Source organism: Lepisosteus platostomus, chromosome 13, assembly GCF_059453375.1.
Source record: "Lepisosteus platostomus isolate fLepPlt1 chromosome 13, fLepPlt1.hap1, whole genome shotgun sequence".
NCBI classification, from domain to species: domain Eukaryota; kingdom Metazoa; phylum Chordata; class Actinopteri; order Semionotiformes; family Lepisosteidae; genus Lepisosteus; species Lepisosteus platostomus.
The window spans coordinates 13729163-13746169 of NC_142623.1; the positions used below are offsets into that span (position 1 = coordinate 13729163).

The 17007-nt window shown below is 54.6% G+C and overlaps 3 protein-coding genes across 6 annotated transcripts in view; 2 read left to right on the top strand and 1 right to left on the bottom strand.

Moving 5' to 3' along the window:
* Positions 1 to 514: 514 nt before the first annotated feature.
* Positions 515 to 7304, bottom strand: LOC148649983 (volume-regulated anion channel subunit LRRC8D). 2 transcript variants are annotated; one of them, XM_088603269.1, is made up of 6 exons: positions 6839 to 7304; positions 4493 to 5440; positions 3655 to 3905; positions 3201 to 3510; positions 2417 to 2484; positions 515 to 2136 (listed from the first exon to the last, which is right to left on the bottom strand). In XM_088603269.1, exons 2-6 carry the CDS (start codon positions 5435 to 5437, stop codon positions 1056 to 1058), a joined length of 2655 nt encoding a protein of 884 aa, XP_088459395.1. In that variant the 5' UTR covers positions 5438 to 5440; positions 6839 to 7304; the 3' UTR covers positions 515 to 1055. The 2 variants fall into 2 exon arrangements, with proteins under 2 accessions (XP_088459395.1, XP_088459396.1); XM_088603270.1 differs by lacking the exon at positions 2417 to 2484 and adding an exon at positions 2737 to 2804.
* Positions 7305 to 10535: 3231 nt separating this feature from the next.
* LOC148649984 (uncharacterized) lies at positions 10536 to 13412 on the top strand. The gene is made up of 2 exons (XM_088603271.1): positions 10536 to 10684; positions 11200 to 13412. Exons 1-2 carry the CDS (start codon positions 10579 to 10581, stop codon positions 12450 to 12452), a joined length of 1359 nt encoding a protein of 452 aa, XP_088459397.1. The 5' UTR covers positions 10536 to 10578; the 3' UTR covers positions 12453 to 13412.
* Positions 13413 to 14508: 1096 nt separating this feature from the next.
* Positions 14509 to 17007, top strand: part of LOC148649985 (EVI5-like protein) — a 44319-nt gene continuing 41820 nt past the window's right edge. For all 3 annotated transcript variants that reach the window (XM_088603281.1, XM_088603282.1, XM_088603283.1), the window contains exon 1: positions 14509 to 14816. The gene's annotated coding sequence lies outside the window, so the exon portion shown is untranslated. The remainder of the gene's footprint in view (positions 14817 to 17007) is intronic.

Here is a 17007-nt window from a genome sequence, read left to right on the forward strand (position 1 = left end):
GTGTTGATGTGTGTGCATTAGTGTGTTTATGAGTGTATGAGTGTGCATTAGTGTGTTTATAAGAGTGTGTGCATGTGTTTGACTGTGTGTGAGTGTGCATTAGTGTGTTTATAAGAGTGTGTGTATTAATGAGTGTGAGTGTGCATTAGTGTGTTTATAAGAATGTGTGTGTGTGCATAAGTGTGTTGATGTGTGCATTAGTGTGTGTGAGTATGCATTAGTGTATTTGTGAGAGTGTGTGTATAAGATGCCCACAGTGGGCTACAGGTTATAACCTAGTCCTAATTCATTGTTTATGTGTCTTGATTTTGCTGTGGTGAAGTGTCTGAGAGATGATTCGGAGAAGATTACATCTTCTGATCTCCAGTGCTGTGCTCCAATCTCGTGCTCTTGGTCAGAAATGAAATGTATTTTCCCTTAAAACACCCCTATTCCTGCTGGCTGCTGGGAGCTCCATTACCCAGATCCCGCACCCAGGACTCCCCAGATGACAAAGCCGATGAAAAAGCAGGTGTGAGCTGAAGAGGTTTATTAGGAAAGCGCCTCCTGTCCCTCACAGCCGGGGGGCGCTACACTGCACACAGCTCTGACACACGCCTGAGGATTGTCAGTGAAGTTCAAGTGACCACGACTGAGCTAGTCCCGGTGTCTCCAGACTGCGGTGGGCAGGCCGATCAGGGCGGAGTCACTCCCGCTGTTTCCAGCACTGGGATTTCATTCTCACTCTGATCGGGATTAGCCCGGAGCTGCTGATTCCGGTGCTGCGGACGGACTCTGGAGAGACTCAGGGTGGGCTTTCCCTGGGGTGTCCACCTGGCAGTGCCCCTTCAAGTTACACACGATGCTCTCCGCAGCCGCGCCCAAATGGCAACACGACCTGGAGGCCGTGGAGCCCGATGTGTACTGGGGACACCGGCCCAGTTCCCAGTCCCGCGGAGGGAGGGGGTGAACACGGTTTACACTCCGCACCTGCGCCAGTCCGCTGCGGGCTTCACATGACCTTTCACCTTTGACCTTCCTGCAGGCGGAAGAGAAGACCCGGGCCGGATCCGGACCTATATCTGCGACTCCAGCGCCCAGGAGGGGCTGAGCTCGGGGACGAGGACGGTGGCGGGCGGAGCGTCTGGCGTGCCGCTGGGGGCGCTCTCCGGCCTCTGGAGGGCGTCGCGGACGCCGGGGGGCAGCGTGTCGAACAGCCAGTCCTCCACCAGCAGCCCCGCCCGCCTCAGGCTGGCGCAGCGGCCCAGCTCGGCCGGCAGCGCGTCCAGGCTGTTCCCGCGCAGGTCCAGGTGCGCCAGCCGGGCCAGGTGGCGCAGGCCGGGCGGCAGGGCGGCGAGGGGGTTGCGGGCGGCGCAGAGGCGGCGCAGGCGCAGGCAGCCGGAGAACAGCTCCGGGGGCAGCGACTCCAGCCTGTTCCCGCCCAGGTCCAGCTCGGAGAGCAGCGGCAGCCCGCCCACCTCTGCGGGCAGGGCCCCCAGCAGGTTGCCGGCCAGCTGCAGGCAGCGCAGCCGGCGCAGGGTGAAGAGGGCGGGGGGCAGCGCCTGCAGCCGGTTGTGGGACAGGTCCAGCAGCTCCAGGCCGCGCAGCAGGCCCACGGCGGGCGGCAGCGCCGGGATGCGGTTGCGGGCGAGCCTCAGCGCGGTCAGGCGGCGCAGCTGCGCCAGGCCCAGCAGCTCGTCCAGGCCGCGGAGGGCGTTGCCGGACAGGTCCAGGCTGTGCAGGCCGGTCAGCGAGAGCACGGCGGCGGGCACGTGCTCCAGCTCGCAGCGCCGCAGCGCCAGCTCCGCCAGCCCGCTACCCAGCCTGCGCAGGCCGCCCAGCGCCAGCAGCCGCGTGCCCTCGTTGTGGACCTCCAGCCGGGCCAGGCTGCCCGCCAGCTCGCCCAGCTCCCCCGGCACCCGGCGCAGGCCGCCCCGCAGCGACAGCATGCGCAGCTGGCGCAGCTCGCGCAGGCAGCCCAGCCCGCCGGCCAGCCCGCCCGCCAGGTGCAGCTCGCGCAGGCCGCGCAGGGCGTAGGCCCAGCCCGGGATCTCCGCCGCCTCGGCCACGCGCAGGTGCAGCGACTCCAGGCGGTCCCGCAGGACGCGCAGCGACTCCGGCTCCAGCCGGGCGGGGCAGTGGTACAGGTGCAGCTCTCTGGGGGGAGAGAGCGGAACACCAGCAGTTATCCTGGTTATCACACACTCACACACTCTTTCACACTCTCACTGACACACAATCACACTCACACACAATCACACTCACTCATACTCACTCACACTCTCACTGACTCACACACTCACACGCACACATGCATACTCACACACACTCTCACACTCACTGACACACAATCACACTCACACACAATCACACTCACTCACACTCACACTCACTCACACACACTCACTCACTCACACTCACTCTCTCAGTCCCGTACCGGAGTGCGGTCATGCGGGACACCTGTGCGGTCAGCCTGGCCTCGGGGATCAGCTCCAGCTTCAGCACCTCCAGCTCACAGGACACACACTCTCACACACTCTCACACTCACTCACACTCACTCACACTCACACTCACTCACACTCACTCACACTCACTCACACTCACTCTCTCAGTCCCGTACCGGAGTGCGGTCATGCGGGACACCTGTGCGGTCAGCCTGGCCTCGGGGATCAGCTCCAGCTTCAGCTCCTCCAGCTCACAGGACACACACTCTCACACTCACTCACACTCACACACTCACTCTCTCAGTCCCATACCGGAGTGCGGTCATGCGGGACACCTGTGCGGTCAGCCTGGCCTCGGGGATCAGCTCCAGCTTCAGCACCTCCAGCTCACAGGACACACACTCTCACACACTCTCACACTCACTCACACTCACACTCACTCACACTCACACACTCTCACACTCTCTCAGTCCCGTACCGGAGTGCGGTCATGCGGGACACCTGTGCGGTCAGCCTGGCCTCAGGGATCAGCTCCAGCTTCAGCACCTCCAGCTCACAGGACACACACTCTCACACACTCTCACACTCACTCACACTCACTCACACTCACACACTCTCTCACTCACTCACTCACACTCACTCACACTCACTCACACTCACACTCACTCACACACACACACTCACTCACACTCACTCTCAGTCCCGTACCGGAGTGCGGTCATGCGGGACACCTGTGCGGTCAGCCTGGCCTCAGGGATCAGCTCCAGCTTCAGCACCTCCAGCTGGCCCAGGGAGAAGAGGGCGGGTGGCAGGCGGGGCAGGCCACACAGGTGCAGCTGGGTGCGGCCGCGGTGGTCCCGGGACACCAGGCCCCGCAGCCTCTCCGCGCCCCACTGCTGCTCCAGGCTCTCCTCCAGCAGCCGCGTCTCGCTGCCGGGCGACAGGAAGACGGCCAGCCGCTGGCCGGGCAGCGGGTCGTACTGGTCAGCCAGGTGCAGCAGGAAGGCAAAGTCGTTCCTCACGTCCGGCACGTCGCGGATCGAGCTCTCCTCACGCACGCGCTGGAAAGAGTACTCCCGCAGGGACCTGCAGCGGGACAGCGGCACCGCAGACTGGACTGATTCCCAGACTGGACTGAGCCCACACTGGACTGATCCACACTGGACTGAGCCCACAGTGGACAGAGAGACAGACAGACTAACAGAGACATAGAGACACACTTGGACAGACCTGCGGAATATCCAGCAGAGAGTGTAGAGCCCCAGCAGCCCGTACAGCCACACCAGGGCCAGGTAGGACAGCAGCAGCTTGCGCAGGACGCTGGCCAGGTCGTGCGTGCAGCGGAAGGCGCTGTAGCCCGTCAGCGCGTGGATCTGCGGCCGACACTCGTGAGTGAAGGAGATGGAGCCCAGCAGGGGAGAGGTGTAGCTCACGATCAGCACAAACTTCACAACCTTGAACACCGTCTGAGCCACATACACCTCGGGAGACACAGCACCACAGTACAGAGCTCAGCAAGTAGTAATACCATGTGCAGTCAGGTCAGCATTAAATAGTGCACTACAGCACCGTGCGTCACAATGTAGTACACTACAACACAGTGTAACACAATATAGTACACAATAATGCAGTGCCACACGGAGCAATTTAACACAGGGCAATACAATATGGTATGCTATAGCACTGTGCAGTTTAGCACGGTGCAATTTAGCGCACTGCAATCCAATATAATACACTGTAGCACAGTGAAATTTAGTACAGCACAATACAATATGGTGCACTATAACACAGTGCAATTCAATATTGAGCACTATTGCACAGTGCAATTTAGTACACTGTAGTGTGGTGCAGTTTAACAAAATGGAATACAAAATAGTACACTATAGCACAGTGCAATTTAGAACAGCACCATACCACATAGTATGCTATTGCACAGTACAATATAGCACAGTGCAATTCAATATGATGCACTGTAGTGCAATTTAACACAATGCAGTACAATGTCGTACACTCTAGCACAGTGTAGCACTGTAGAGCAGAATGAGCAGAGCAGGGAGAAGACACTGACCTTGTACACCAGGTCACCCTCCTCGCTGTGCGCCCGGAACCTGCGCACCCTCTCGAACAGCGCGCGGGCCGTCTCCCCATCGCTGCGCTCCAGGCTGGGCGGGGGGCCGGCGGAGGGCGTGGCGTCGGCGGGGGGGGGCGCGAGGGACAGCCGGGGGGAGCAGGAGGAGGAGAAGGAGCAGAGGGAGGCCGTGGAGGAGAGAGAGAGGGAGGACGAGGACAGGGGCTGGGGGTGCAGGGACGGGGACGGGGACGGGGGAGGGACGGGGGCTGCGGCGGGCGCGCTCCCCTCCCGGCCCAGCAGGGGGCTGTCGGTCCCGGAGTCCAGGCTGGGCCGTCCCGCGAGGGAGTTGAGCCGGAGCCGCGTCCCCTCGGCCCTGGTCTGGGTGGAGTCCTGCCAGGCCGTGTGCGACAGCGCGCGGGACGTCCAGGGGGACTCGAAGCACTTCCCCAGCACGGCGATGAAGTGCTCGATCCTGGCCGAGGTCTTGGGGTACTTGAACCAGAAGCTGCCGCTGGCCAGCAGAGCCAGGGAGTGCAGCAGAGCCACGTAGGGGAAGAAGCGGGAGTACCAGGGCAGGGCGTGGTGGTAGCACACCTGGCTGATGTACACGTACTGCTGGTAGTCGAGGTGGGTGCGGCGCCCCCTGGGGGTAGGGTGGGGTACTGCAGGGGAGGTCTGGGGATGGGAGTTGGAATTGGAGGGCTCCTGGCGAGCGCGGGGGGGCTCCTGACTGGGCTGGGACCCGTTGCCCGGAGCCTGGGAGGGGGGGTCGGAGGGCAGACACACCACCTGGTCGCGGGACAGCAGCAGGGTGCCCGCCAGCACGGACACCATGAGCATCAGCAGGACCAGGTACTCCATGAAGACGTCCCACCAGGGCTTCAGGATCTTGTAGCTGCTCTGCCTCTCGCTGAGGGAGGCCAGCTCTGTCAGAGTGAACATCGTCTGCGGCAGAGAGAGGGAGAGGAGGGCTCTGATTAGTCACTGCTGCCCCTATTGTAACAGGACTGTTCTACTGCACTGGGACTGTAGCTCCTATTGTAACAGGACTCTTCTACTGCACTGGGACTGTAGCTCCTATTGTAACAGGACTGTTCTACTGCACTGGGACTGTAGCTCCTATTGTAACAGGACTGTCCTACTGCACTGGGACTGTAGCTCCTATTGTAACGGGACTGTCCTACTGCACTGGGACTGTAGCCCCTATTGTAACAGGACTGTCCTACTGCACTGGGACTGTAGCTCCTATTGTAACAGGACTGTCCTACTGCACTGGGACTGTAGCTCCTATTGTAACAGGACTGTTCTACTGCACTGGGACTGTAGCTCCTATTGTAACAGGACTGTCCTACTGCACTGGGACTGTAGCTCCTATTGTAACGGGACTGTCCTACTGCACTGGGACTGTAGCCCCTATTGTAACAGGACTGTTCTCCTGCACTGGGACTGTAGCCCCTATTGTAACAGGACTGTTCTACTGCACTGGGACTGTAGCCCCTATTGTAACGGGACTGTTCTACTGCACTGGGACTGTAGCCCCTATTGTAACAGGACTGTCCTACTGCACTGGGACTGTAGCTCCTATTGTAACAGGACTGTCCTACTGCACTGGGACTGTAGCCCCTATTGTAACAGGACAGTTCTACTGCACCGGGACTGTAGCCCCTATTGTAACAGGACTGTTCTACTGCACTGGGACTGTAGCCCCTATTGTAACAGGACTGTCCTACTGCACTGGGACTGTAGCCCCTATTGTAACAGGACTGTCCTACTGCACTGGGACTGTAGCCCCTATTGTAACAGGACAGTTCTACTGCACCGGGACTGTAGCCCCTATTGTAACAGGACTGTTCTACTGCACTGGGACTGTAGCCCCTATTGTAACAGGACTGTTCTACTGCACTGGGACTGTAGCCCCTATTGTAACAGGACAGTTCTACTGCACCGGGACTGTAGCCCCTATTGTAACAGGACTGTTCTACTGCACTGGGACTATAGCCCCTGTTGTAACAGGACTGTTCTATTGTGGAATAATTGTAGCCCCTAATTTAACAGGACTGTACCACATACTATATAGTATATACAGGACTATATACTACATCCATCCATTTTCTAACAGCTTCTTCCAATTCAAAGTCCTGGCAAGCAACATAACCCACCAGCATGTCTTTGTTTTTGCAAACAAGAGAGACCATACAGACTCCACACAGACAGCACTCCAGGTTCAGCACAGACCCAGGGCCCCAGCACTACAAGGCAGCAGCGCTAACCACTGCGCCACAGCGCCGCCCATAATTTACTACATTGTTAATGAAAGAGTTTTTGCGTGTAAAAGAAACGTACCTTTGAAATTTCTCGCGGCGATTCCTCGCAAAGTTTTCTCCGAAGTCGGGAGCTGTCTCCGCCCGCGCGAGCCGCTGCTCTTCCACTGGAGGTTCCTGTGGGGGGCCTGCGCGCGACCCTGGGAAAGGGGAAAGCACGCGTGATTGGGGGCCCCCAGAGCGGTTGTCATAGCGACGCGATGCTGAAACAGAGCAGGACCAAATTAGCACCGCAGACACGTAGCCTCGTCCGGCGGCAGACCTCGCCGTCCCGTCCCGCTCCTGTCTTCGGGGCTGATTTATTAACTGCAGACGTTCCACCGAGTATTCGTGCTCCTGAGTTGTTAAAACCATCAGGAGATTTTATTTCCACGCGTTTCACTTCATCGCCTTCTTTCGCTGTCGTCGTGATCATTTCAGGGAAAGTTGAACAGGATCGTCCCCTCGGACTGACTTTTTCAGTGCGGAATCGCCACGGAGGTCCAGTACCTGAGATCCGCCACACGGGGTCACCCTTTTCTCTCCCACGCGCCCAGGCGGCACGTGAATCGCACGACGCACTGTCCTATCTAATACTTAATAGTAATAATTGCTTACGCTTATATAGCGCTTTTCTGGACACTCCACTCAAAGGGATTTACAGGTAATGGGGACTCCCCTCCACCACCACCAATGTGCAGCCCCACCTGGATGATGCGACGGCAGCCATAGTGCGCCAGTGCCCTCACCATAGACCAGCTCTCAGTGGGGAGGAGGAGAGTGATGAAGCCAGTTCAGAGATGGGGGTTATAAGGTGGCCATGACTGGTAAGGGCCAATGGGAGATTTGGCCAGGACACTGGGGTTACACCCCTACTCTTTTTGAGAAACACCCTGGGATTTTTAATGACCACAGAGAGTCAGGACCTCGGTTTTACATCTCATCCGAAGGACGGCGCCTGTTTACAGTATAGTGTCCCCGTCACTATACTAGGGCATTAGCACCCACATGGACCGCAGGGTGAGCGCCCCCTGCTGGCCCCACTAACACCTCTTCCAGCAGCAACCTTAGTTTTTCCCAGGAGGTCTCCCATCCAGGTACTGACCAGGCTCACACCTGCTGAGCTCCAGTACACTACTTAACCCCCCAGGCTCTAGCAGCACGGCCAATCACGCCGTTAGAGAGCAATTAAACACCTATATTTCTGGATCACAGTCCCACTGAGGGCCATAACCCACTAGTGCATGTGGTCACCATCCAAACTGTGCAACGTGGTTGAGGCATTTATGGGGTGTAGAGAAACTAGTACGTTAATTATGGGTGTGAGTATGAATTAGCTGGATAATTATTAATTACCTGGTCCCCACCAGCTTACCGGGTCAGAGGCTGCTATTTCCATGGCAACCCCAGCGGCGGAGGGTCCTGTTGCTGGTGGGATTTACAGACAGGTGGGACTGAAAGACCACAGGACAGGTGCTGATGCTGATGTCTCTCCCTGCCCTTTCTTTCTCTCTGACTCCTCTCGGACTACCCTACTGCCAGGGTACCCAGTCTCCAGCTGGGGAGGTTTTCGTCTGTCCTGGGGGACCAGGTGGGGACAGGGGGTGCTGGGGTCTGGGGTTAGGCAGGGGATCGTCGGGGAGTCAGATATACCGTATATCACAGGCCAGTGATCTCCAGTGCTGATGTGATCATGCTGTGGCCTGCTCTTTCCTGGCCACAGAGTTTCTGGAACTCGAGTTCTTGCAAAACTCTGTGGCTGATTTGCATGAACGTGCACAAAATTAAGACCACAGAGCTTAATATAGAGCTCAATATATAAAATTGAGAAGTGAAATTCTCAATTTTGTAAATAAATTTACAGAAACGTGAGCAAGACTTCCCACAAAAACATGCACATCAGCTGCAGTTCATCAAAGAGTCAAAGTGGCAAATATATTCTCTTAGTGCATGTGCAGCACACTGACACAGCCCAGTCACAGGCTCTAGACTCTTCTAGTCCCTTTGGAGTCCAGTACACTGACACAGCCCAGTCACAGGGCTCTAGACTCTTCTAGTCCCTGTGGAGTCCAGGACACTGACACAGCCCAATCACAGGGCTCTGGACTCTTCTAGTCCCTGTGGAGTCCAGGACACTGACACAGCCCAGTCACAGGCTATAGACTCTTCTAGTCCCTGTGGAGTCCAGGACACTGACACAGCCCAGTCACAGGCTATAGACTCTTCTAGTCCCTGTGGAGTCCAGGACACTGACACAGCCCAATCACAGGGCTCTGGACTCTTCTAGTCCCTGTGGAGTCCAGGACACTGACACAGCCCAGTCACAGGCTATAGACTCTTCTAGTCCCTGTGGAGTCCAGGACACTGACACAGCCCAGTCACAGGCTATAGACTCTTCTAGTCCCTGTGGAGTCCAGGACACTGACACAGCCCAGTCACAGGGCTCTGGACTCTTCTAGTCCCTGTGGAGTCCAGGACACTGACACAGCCCAGTCACAGGGCTCTGGACTCTTCTAGTCCCTGTGGAGTCCAGGACACTGACACAGCCCAGTCACAGGGCTCTGGACTCTTCTAGTCCCTGTGGAGTCCAGTACACTGACACAGCCCAGTCACAGGGCTCTGGACTCTTCTAGTCCCTGTGGAGTCCAGGACACTGACACAGCCCAGTCACAGGGCTCTGGACTCTTCTAGTCCCTGTGGAGTCCAGGACACTGACACAGCCCAGTCACAGGGCTCTGGACTCTTCTAGTCCCTGTGGAGTCCAGGACACTGACACAGCCCAGTCACAGGGCTCTGGACTCTTCTAGTCCCTGTGGAGTCCAGGACACTGACACAGCCCAGTCACAGGGCTCTGGACTCTTCTAGTCCCTGTGGAGTCCAGGACACTGACACAGCCCAGTCACAGGGCTCTGGACTCTTCTAGTCCCTGTGGAGTCCAGTACACTGACACAGCCCAGTCACAGGGCTCTGGACTCTTCTAGTCCCTGTGGAGTCCAGGACACTGACACGGCCCAGTCACAGAGCTCGAGAGTTTTTTACCATGATGTCATTGGACGTTAGTGCACTCTTCAGGGAACATGTCAGAGCTGTGAGGATCAAAGATCTCTCCTCTCTCCCTGTTGATCCACTCTTCCCCACCCCCACAGCCACGATCTTTCTGATCTCCCAGTCTGCATCCTCACAGAGGGGTCTGGGAACTCCAACTGCAGGAAGACATCAGAAACCAGAATTATCCTTCCAGTTGGGTCCCGTCCTCCCGTTTCTCTCACTGACAGCCTCAACTCTTCGAAATCCTTCCTATTCCTCGGCCCTCTCCTCCTGTCCTCCCCGAGACACTCATTCTCCCCTCTTCATGCCCGTTTGCCCACGTGCCCCCTTCCCCACCCCTCCTGACCTGCTCTGTCTCGTGCTCCTCTCTCCCTCACACCTGAAGAGCACTCCACAGCCAGGATGTGCTATTTCTATGGGACAAATCCTTATCTGTTCCTTTACCGCACTCTACTATGCTTCACCATTGTGGACCCCTGGGGACTGAGGGCACCCCCAGCCAGCAGCTCCAGTCTCCTCATCCTTCATTCACATTCTGCACGTTCGACAGACCTTCTGGAGCCCAGGGGACACAGCTAAAGAGCCTTGAAGAGGAGAAAAGAGCAGCTCAGCAGTGAGGAATTTTTAGCAGTGATGATGTGGTTGAGTGAAGTAACTCTGCTGTTCCGGGCAGGTCTGCCAGATTTCTGTTTCTGTTCCTGGAAGCCCCCCCTCAGATGGACAGGGGTTTTCCCCATGTTCTGGGGCTCCAGGAGCATATATATCCAGCGACCCAGGCGCCCAGCGAGACTGAGGGAGCAGAGCCGGACCCACTGGATTCTTCAGCACACCACTGACGCAGGTAACCGCTTGGGCTTAATAAGGGTGTGTTCTGGGTGTTGTGAGCTGAGGCAGCAGCCCAGGGCACTTCAGAGGGCACCGGGGGCTCCAGGAGAGACAACCGGCCAGCAGGGGGCAGTGCCAGCAGCCCAGGGCACTTCAGAGGGCACCGGGGGCTCCAGGAGAGATACCCAGTCAGCAGGGGGCAGTACCAGCAGCCCAGGGCACTTCAGAGGGCACCGGGGGCTCCAGGAGAGATACCCAGTCAGCAGGGGGCAGTACCAGCAGGCCAGGGCAAATCCCAGGGCACCAGGGGCTCCAGGAGAGACAACCGGCCAGCAGGGGGCAGTGCCAGCAGCCCAGGGCACTTCACAGAGCACTGGGGGCTCCAGAAGAGATACCCAGCCAGTAGAAGGCTGGCAAAAGAGGAGAGGCTCCGCAGGGCAGGGGCACAGACATCTTGCTCGTTTCTTACTGTGCTGGCAGTGCCGACGTGCCCAGGTGGGCTGACCTGTTACTCTGCTGTATTCTGCACAGGCTCGGGTACGATGATGTGGGCTTTCTTGGCACTGTGCTTCCTGCTGTGCCATCCTGCCCAGGGGGCAGCGAGCGCAGGAGAGCAGAGGGGCCTGGGGCAGAGGGACAACAGCCCAGAGGCGCAGGAGGGGCGCGGCTGCAGTTCCACGCTGGCAGAGGTGCTGGGGCAGCTGCTGAGGCAGTGCCTGACCTGGAAGGGAGGCTGGGCGGAGCTGACCTGCGACCCCACCGAGATGGGGTTCCACGGCTTCACCCCGGAGCCGAACTCCAGCAGCTCCTTCCCCTGGTACAGCTTCCTGGTCCAGAACCGCATCCGCTACTACCACCTGCGCAAGGCCAACGCCAGCCTGTCCAAGTTCGAGCTGTCGCCGGACGACCGCCACACGCTGGTGGGCCTGTCCCTGCTGCGCCCCGCCAATGCCTCCTCTTCCTCCTCGCCCAAGGTAGGCTCAGTCTTCCTCTCGGACCCGTGCAGCGACTGGGGCACCGTGCCCATCCCGGCCGCCGCCCTGCAGCCCCTGCGCGGCCTCCCGCCGGCCCGGTTCCAGAGCGCCCTCTCCAGGCTGCAGGCGGAAGCGCAGCGCCCCCGCCGCACCAAGCGCTGCCTGCTGTGCAAGATCCTGCCGCTCATCTACGTGAAAAGCAGCGACCAGCACGACGGCACGGCGGTGGTCCACTGGCAGAACATCCACGATTCGGACGAGTACAGCCGCGTGGCGCTGTACCCCAACGCGGACTCCTCGCCCTGGGGCTTCCTGACCAAGGCGAACGCGGAGGGGGTGACGGACGGGTATCTGCGCACCCGCGTCCTGGTGCACCCCAACATGGAGGCGCGCTTCTACCTGGACCCGCTGCTGGTGCTGCTGGAGCGGAAGAGCAAGGGCTACCACCTGTCCTGTTACGAGGACCCCACTTACGTCAGCATGTCCATGAGGCTGCAGCTGGTGGCGCAGCATGGGCAGGCCTGCGCCCGCGTCTTCATCGACGTCTCCCAGCACCCCAACTGGCGCAATGAGGTCTACTACTGGTGGGTGGGCTTCTACAGCAGCCGGAACAGGGCCGCCAACGAGCACCAGGAGTACCAGTGGGTGACCAAGGCCTCCTACGTTACCTCCGTCTTCCTGGACGAGGAAATTTTCAGGGTGTACGACGTGGGCTGTGGGGGCCACATTGGCCCCCGGATGAATGTGCGCATCTTTGGGAGCCGAGATTACTCCAGAGAGAGGGCCCGCACCCCAGAATGGGACTGCTGAGAGAGCCCCGCCGACGCACAGAAATCCCACCGCTGACTCACTAATGCACAGAAATCCCATAGCTGACCCACTAATGCACACTCTCACTGGCATACTTACAGAAACACAAACTGACACACTAGTGCACACACACTCACTGGTATACTTACAGAAACACAAACTGACACACTAGTGCACACACACTCACTGGTATACTTACAGAAACACAAACTGACACACTAGTGCACACACTCACACTGGTATACTTACAGAAACACAAACTGACACACTAGTGCACACACACTCACTGGTATACTTACAGAAACACAAACTGACACACTAGTGCACACACTCACACTGGTATACTTACAGAAACACAAACTGACACACTAGTGCACACACTCACACTGGTATACTTACAGAAACACAAACTGACACACTAGTGCACACACTCACACTGGTATACTTACAGAAACACAAACTGACACACTAGTGCACACACTCACACTGGTATACTTACAGAAACACAAACTGACACACTAGTCCACACACGCTCACTGGCATACTTACAGAAACACAAACTGACACACAGACACACGGACACACTAGGATACCCAGAGTTTCCTGCCTTATTTCTTAAAATAATAATAATAATAATAATAATAATAATAATAATAATAATAATTGCTTACACTTATATAGCACTTTTCTGGACACTCCACTCAAATAAATCATGCCCGACAATCTCTGACCAGAGACCAGACCATGAAAGAAAGAGAAACTGTCACCCCATTGATGTCACTGTGAGCACTGTTACTAACACTGTATGATTTTTGTATGATTTGTATGATTTGTATGATTAGACAGACAGCCTTTCTGTAACATCAAGTCCTGGGTTTCTCAGCTACAACTGATGAACTGGCTTCGCAAGCTCTGTACTGCTTTGTTGATTCCTAAATAAATATAACATATTACACTCTCTGCTGGCTGTTTATGTAGAATTATTTCTGTGTTGTGTTTCACAACACCTACAGCCTGTACTGAATTTACTGTGAGCTGGATTAGTTATTAACTGTGATTATAATCGGACTCTATTTACACTGATGGAGCAGTCTGGGACTCTCCAGGCTGGACTGAACTGACTGTACTGTGAGCTGGATTAGTTACTAACTGAGATTATAATCAGACCCACACTGACTCTGACAGAGCAGTCTGAGACTCTCCAGGCTGGGCTGGACTGGACTGACTTTACTGTGAGCTTTATTAGTCATTAACTGAGACCAAAATTATATTTAGACATACTGTATACTGTATATTTTCCAATTTTTATATTTTGTCAAATCTATAACGACATACGTATTTTTGTCATTAATGTAGTCAGGTTTACCATGTTCTAATGTGAAACATGGAAAACAGGTCATGATAGGAGATGAACGTGGAAATATACGAGAATGTAATTATTCAGCGAAGAATCACTTTCTGATATCTTACGTCCTGTCCCCAAAATGTCGCATACAACACAGAGCGTGTCCGTGTGTCGATTCCTGCAAAATCACGATTCCTACGGCTGCGACATATGCCTGTTAGTAGTGTGAATTTTGAAGTGAGACGATGCGAAAGGGGTACTTCGTATCTCTAAAATACTAGGGCCAGACGCAGAATCAATCCTTATTTAAAGATAGACGCGTCGCCATTGTAAAAAAAAACCTATTTTGTCGCCTGGCTGTAGAATAAAAACTTCCTGCTATTGGCTAATACTTTTGTCTATCAATTGCTTTCCTGCTGTCTATTTGTCAAAGCCTTTTCAGTCAAGAAAATAGTTTTTTGTGATTGGTGGGCTTCACCTCCTGGAGGCTGGATCAAAATACTTTGAGTCGCAGCAACACGCAGGATTATCTGCAATATGATTGGAGCAATGTCCTGCCTCTTAAGCGAAACTGATTTTCTATTGGTTAATATTCAAATCAATCAATAGTGTAACTCGTCTATCAGCCAACGCCAAGGGGCGGGTCAGACAATATTATTGGATATCAGTCCGTCTAGGGGCGTGTCAGTGGGCAGTTCGACCTCGCGTGGGCGTCGCCTCGAGGTCTCCTTGAGGAAGCTCGAGCGAACTGACAGCTTGAGGTTTTTTTTTTTTCAATTTAACGAAGTGACCGCCTTCGGGCGCCGCTTCATAATAACAACAACAATAATTATTATTCTTATCGTGAAACGCTAGTAGTTGTAATTCATATATTTTCTTTCCAAGGCCGTGTTTTCTTGTCCTCACGTATTTTATGCGCGCACGGCGAACCGCAGCTTCTCGGCGATGCCCGCCGCTCTCAGGCGAGGTCCGTGTGTCTGAGCTGGCAGACTCGCCCGCCCACGGCAGCCCGGCTTCAGGTGTGTTACTGCTCCGTTTCCTCGGTTTTCCGGCTGTCGGGACGGCGGTTTGTGTGAGGGAGGGTGGGCGGTTGTGTGCGGATGGCTGTGGGCTCCGAACAAAGCGAGGCGGCGGGCGGAGTTGTGCTTTTATAGGGACGAACACCGGTTCGTTTGTGTGTGTGTGTTCCGACACAACACACACACACCCCTGCGCTGGGTACGACACACACATACACCCCCCACCCCTACACTGGATACAGCTGGATAGAGGCAGAGTTGGGGTGACACACAGAGATATTGGGTATATAAGCCAGTCTAATATCTGTACATACTGTCAGAGACACAGAGTTGGGGTGACACACAGAGATATTGGGTTAATATGCCAGTCTAATATCTGTACATACTGTCAGAGACACAGAGTTGGGGTGACACACAGATATATTGGGTATATAAGCCAGTCTAATATCTGTACATACTGTCAGAGACACAGAGTTGGGGTGACACTCAGAGATATTGGGAATATAAGCCAGTCTAATATCTGTACATACTGTCAGAGACACAGAGTTGGGGTGACACAGAGATATTGGGTATATAAGCCAGTCTAATATCTGTACATACTGTCAGAGACACAGAGTTGGGGTGACACTCAGAGATATTGGGTAAATATGCCAGTCTAATATCTATACATACTGTCAGAGACACAGAGTTGGGGTGACACTCAGAGATATTGGGAATATAAGCCAGTCTAATATCTGTACATACTGTCAGAGACACAGAGTTGGGGTGACACTCAGAGATATTGGGAATATAAGCCAGTCTAATATCTGTACATACTGTCAGAGACACAGAGTTGGGGTGAGACACAGAGATATTGGGTAAATATGCCAGTCTTATATCTGTACATACTGTCAGAGACACAGAGTTGGGGTGAGACTCAGAGATATTGGGTATATAAGCCAGTCTAATATCTGTACATACTGTCAGAGACACAGAGTTGGGGTGACACACAGAGATATTGGGTATATATGCCAGTCTTATATCTGTACATACTGTCAGAGACACAGAGTTGGGGTGACACTCAGAGATATTGGGTATATAAGCCAGTCTAATATCTGTACATACTGTCAGAGACACAGAGTTGGGGTGACACACAGAGATATTGGGTATATATGCCAGTCTAATATCTGTACATACTGTCAGAGACACAGAGTTGGGGTGACACAGAGATATTGGGTAAATATGCCAGTCTTATATCTGTACATACTGTCAGAGACACAGAGTTGGGGTGACACTCAGAGATATTGGGTATATAAGCCAGCCTAATATCTGTACATACTGTCAGAGACACAGAGTTGGGGTGACACTCAGAGATATTGGGTATATAAGCCAGTCTAATATCTGTACATACTGTCAGAGACACAGAGTTGGGGTGACACACAGAGATATTGGGTATATATGCCAGTCTAATATCTGTACATACTGTCAGAGACACAGAGTTGGGGTGACACAGAGATATTGGGTTAATATGCCAGTCTAATATCTGTACATACTGTCAGAGACACAGAGTTGGGGTGACACTCAGAGATATTGGGTATATAAGCCAGTCTAATATCTGTACATACTGTCAGAGACACAGAGTTGGGGTGACACACAGAGATATTGGGTATATAAGCCAGTCTAATATTTGTACATACTGTCAGAGACACAGAGTTGGGGTGACACACATATATATTGGGTAAATATGCCTGAATTCCTGGCTATTGAGGGAGAGAGCAGATGGCTATTCTTCAATGGCTTTCATGAAACCGATTCAAACAAAGATGTCTGAAAGTGCTTTGAAAGAGAGAAGAAGGGAGAAAGGGCAGGAAGACTGAGATGAGGAGTAGATATGGGAGAGATGGGGGTAAGAAGACAGAGATAGGGGACTGGAAGGGAGAGATGGGGGGGGTAGAGAGGAGTTAGATGGGGGGCGGATTTAGAGGGGAGAGATGGGGGCTGAAGGGATGATTAGAAAGATGGGAGACCAGGGGACAGGCAGGACAATACTGTTTCAATAATTGCTGTGTGTGCCACTATGTGCTATGTGTGCCAGGAGCCAGGGCTGTGTGGGGACTCACAGGGGAAGAACAGCAAGCAGGCAGACTCCCCAACAATGACAGTATTGTACACAAACCCTGGCGGATTCAGAGTTTGAAAAGGAAAACCCATC

Excerpts from the sequence above, each read along its gene's own strand:
- LOC148649984 (XM_088603271.1), top strand. The coding sequence starts at position 10,579 with ATGTTCTGGGGCTCCAGGAGCATATATATCCAGCGACCCAGGCGCCCA. Across the intron at positions 10,685-11,199 it reads TCAGCACACCACTGACGCAG|GCTCGGGTACGATGATGTGG; the intron begins GTAACCGCTTGG and ends TATTCTGCACAG.
- LOC148649983 (XM_088603269.1), bottom strand. The coding sequence starts at position 5,437 with ATGTTCACTCTGACAGAGCTGGCCTCCCTCAGCGAGAGGCAGAGCAGC. Across the intron at positions 3,906-4,492 it reads AGGGTGACCTGGTGTACAAG|GTGTATGTGGCTCAGACGGT; the intron begins GTCAGTGTCTTC and ends GTGTCTCCCGAG. Across the intron at positions 2,485-3,200 it reads TCTCCCTGGGCCAGCTGGAG|GTGCTGAAGCTGGAGCTGAT; the intron begins GTGCTGAAGCTG and ends TGTGAGCTGGAG.